Source organism: Echinococcus granulosus (assembly GCF_000524195.1).
Source record: "Echinococcus granulosus chromosome Unknown EG_S00078, whole genome shotgun sequence".
Lineage (NCBI taxonomy): Eukaryota > Metazoa > Platyhelminthes > Cestoda > Cyclophyllidea > Taeniidae > Echinococcus > Echinococcus granulosus.
The window spans coordinates 68,984-71,412 of record NW_020170458.1 but is presented as its reverse complement, the minus strand read 5'-3'; the positions used below and the strand labels follow the sequence as shown (position 1 = coordinate 71,412).

Here is a 2,429-nt window from a genome sequence, read left to right as displayed (position 1 = left end):
CTCGGGGCCATACAACATACATGGAAAAGAAGGATGAAGGAAAGAGAAATTAACAAGAGAGAGGGAGGGAGTTTGCTTTAGATATGTATTGCTGTCAACGATGATATATATATGTGGTTTTCTTGGTGGCGAGAGATCGGACAGTTGAAGTTCACAGCACTTTTTTGGATCTTGATGCCGACAACAACGGAGTCGACTTTGATGGTGGCATCAAAGTAAGCATTAGTAGTTGAGCTACTAGGCAAAGTAGATGGCCTGCGTAGCCGAAACGCCTAAAGTGGGAAATGACGATCCATATAGGTACAATCTCCTTTTAATTAGAAAAGAATTCGGAAACGAAACAATACTAAGTTATGGGGCGAAAAGGGATTATCATGGGCTACTCATACAAATAAATGACCAAAAAGTAAGCAAGAGAATCAGCTAGAATGAAAATATATACGCTATGAAAGCGGTTTGGGAAAAAATAAATTACACCGGCAAAGAAACTACTTAAAATGAGGAACTGAAGTATTTGGGCGCTAAGTGAGGTGACAAAGCCACTTCACGTCAGTTCTTAAACACTAAAGAGACGGAGACTTACGACCACGCAACGATGCTGTCACGAAAGGAGAGGATGACAAAAGCGAGTGCCGTATAATTGACCAGAAAGTAAGTCACTATACGGGTAATGAGGTCATAGGCGCGTGACGTGCCCTCGCGTTGACCACCGGGTGTCCAAACCCACTTAGTGTCAGGTAGCCACTCAAGAATACGGGGTCGGAGGCGCTTCCTTATCATTCGACCAATCTTTAATGCGAAAGGGTCATTCCAATATGAGTGCTACTGATAAATAGTGAGTAGCATCAAGTGCCGCCAATTCTGTGTTGGTAAACAATAGCCAAGCGCAAAAATGTGATTGGTAAAAGCTCTTACAATGACTAACTTAACTTGAAAAAGAGTGCCTAAAGAAATTTTCCTCTCTCAAATCCATTCAACGGCAGGAATAATTCAGCAATCTCACCACTGAAAACCAAGCCATCGACACAAAGAAGAGGTAGTATCCGGGATAGAACCCATGCCACAGAACAGAAACAAAAAACACCGCAAACACCGCAATACTCTTTGGCGTTCGATCGAATATGGTGATCCGTAGCCACCTCAACGTCTGCAGGTTCCAATTATCCATCAGCTCCTTTATACTCCGCGGGAACTAAAAACAAGTAAGAGTTTATCCTCACCAATCAGCACCGGTTCATTGGTTGTGTGTGTGTGTGTGTGTGTTTATCACGGGGACCACTTACCTCCGCCTCCATGAAGTTGAAGCTTTTTACCAGCGAGTAATCGGGCTTTCCATTCTTGTCAAATCCATGAAACCCAAAACCAGCCGCCAGGCAACTGAGTGCACCTGGTTTGAAAGAGGTGTGAATTTATCCGAGAAAAGTAAACTACTCATGCAGTAACAGTTGGCACTACTTTATGTGCTTACAAACAGACCACGCGAAGTAGTAGTGTTGGCGCATAGTGAAACCCGTGAACATGAGGTAGAAGCATTTGTGGAAAAATTCAAACTTTCCAAACGCTTCACCTAGAAGGGGTAAGAAAAGCAAATCCCAAAGGCCTACTTAAGTAGAAGGATGGTCGGAAAAATTGGCAGATGCAGAGGTAGACTAGGAGAAACGCCACGGCTTGTAGGAAGTACTTCAGGATCTCATTCTAAAGTTATGCGGGAGTATAAACAAAAAGCCGCAATCGACAGGGCTTACCATGGGCTGAAGGAGGGTGTCACGGTTCTTGATCTGCAAATCAAGGAAAAAAAGAAGATGAGAGCGAAAATCACGACTGTAGTGTTCAACTAGGGCTTTTGTTCAATTCAGGCCATGGCAACAGTTGAATGCCGCCTGGATAGGTGAAAGATGATGTCAAATTAGACGGTAGGGAGGAAGAAAAGGAGTGAGTTAAAACGCTTCCTACTGAACGATTTCACTAGAAAGGGGGGTTAAATTTACCGACGCTCGCATTCGGCCCAAATATACAAGAAAATGCGGAAAGGAGCCAATTTCAATGTTGGAGGAGGCGAAGGATGAGCTAGGGAAAAATAACAGACGCTTGCATGTTGCTTTTACCATTTTTTCACAGAAAAGGGGTAACAGTAAATCGCCAATTAACAGTAAAGCAGTTGATTTTAATACTTGAAAACATGCACCTAAAGCGCCTTGAAGGATAGGAATTCTGACTTCATTAAAGACACGTTGCATCAATTAGAATGCGCCTGGAAGAGGCTGTTATGAACACAAAGTTGCCTGGATTGTCGATCCTTCAAGTGCCGTTAATGAAAGAAAAAACGGTTTGTGGCGGTGCTCCTGGAAGAAAATTACGGATTTTATATGGAAGAGGAGCGCTTCTGTTTCATGAACAGGTTCAGCGAACGTTAGGTAAAATTCCTTGAA

The 2,429-nt window shown here is 43.1% G+C and overlaps 1 protein-coding gene across 1 annotated transcript in view; it reads right to left on the bottom strand. All coding sequences in view use genetic code 11, as the record gives it.

Moving 5' to 3' along the window:
- EGR_07462 (Lysophospholipid acyltransferase 2) overlaps window positions 1-2,429 on the bottom strand; it is a gene marked incomplete at both ends in the record, with an annotated part of 32,439 nt that overhangs the window by 8,117 nt on the left and 21,893 nt on the right. The window contains 6 exons of the mRNA XM_024496711.1: window positions 584-789; window positions 1,004-1,192; window positions 1,284-1,387; window positions 1,469-1,567; window positions 1,605-1,695; window positions 1,746-1,778. Coding sequence (XP_024348851.1) covers window positions 584-789; window positions 1,004-1,192; window positions 1,284-1,387; window positions 1,469-1,567; window positions 1,605-1,695; window positions 1,746-1,778 — 722 coding nt within the window. The remainder of the gene's footprint in view (window positions 1-583; window positions 790-1,003; window positions 1,193-1,283; window positions 1,388-1,468; window positions 1,568-1,604; window positions 1,696-1,745; window positions 1,779-2,429) is intronic.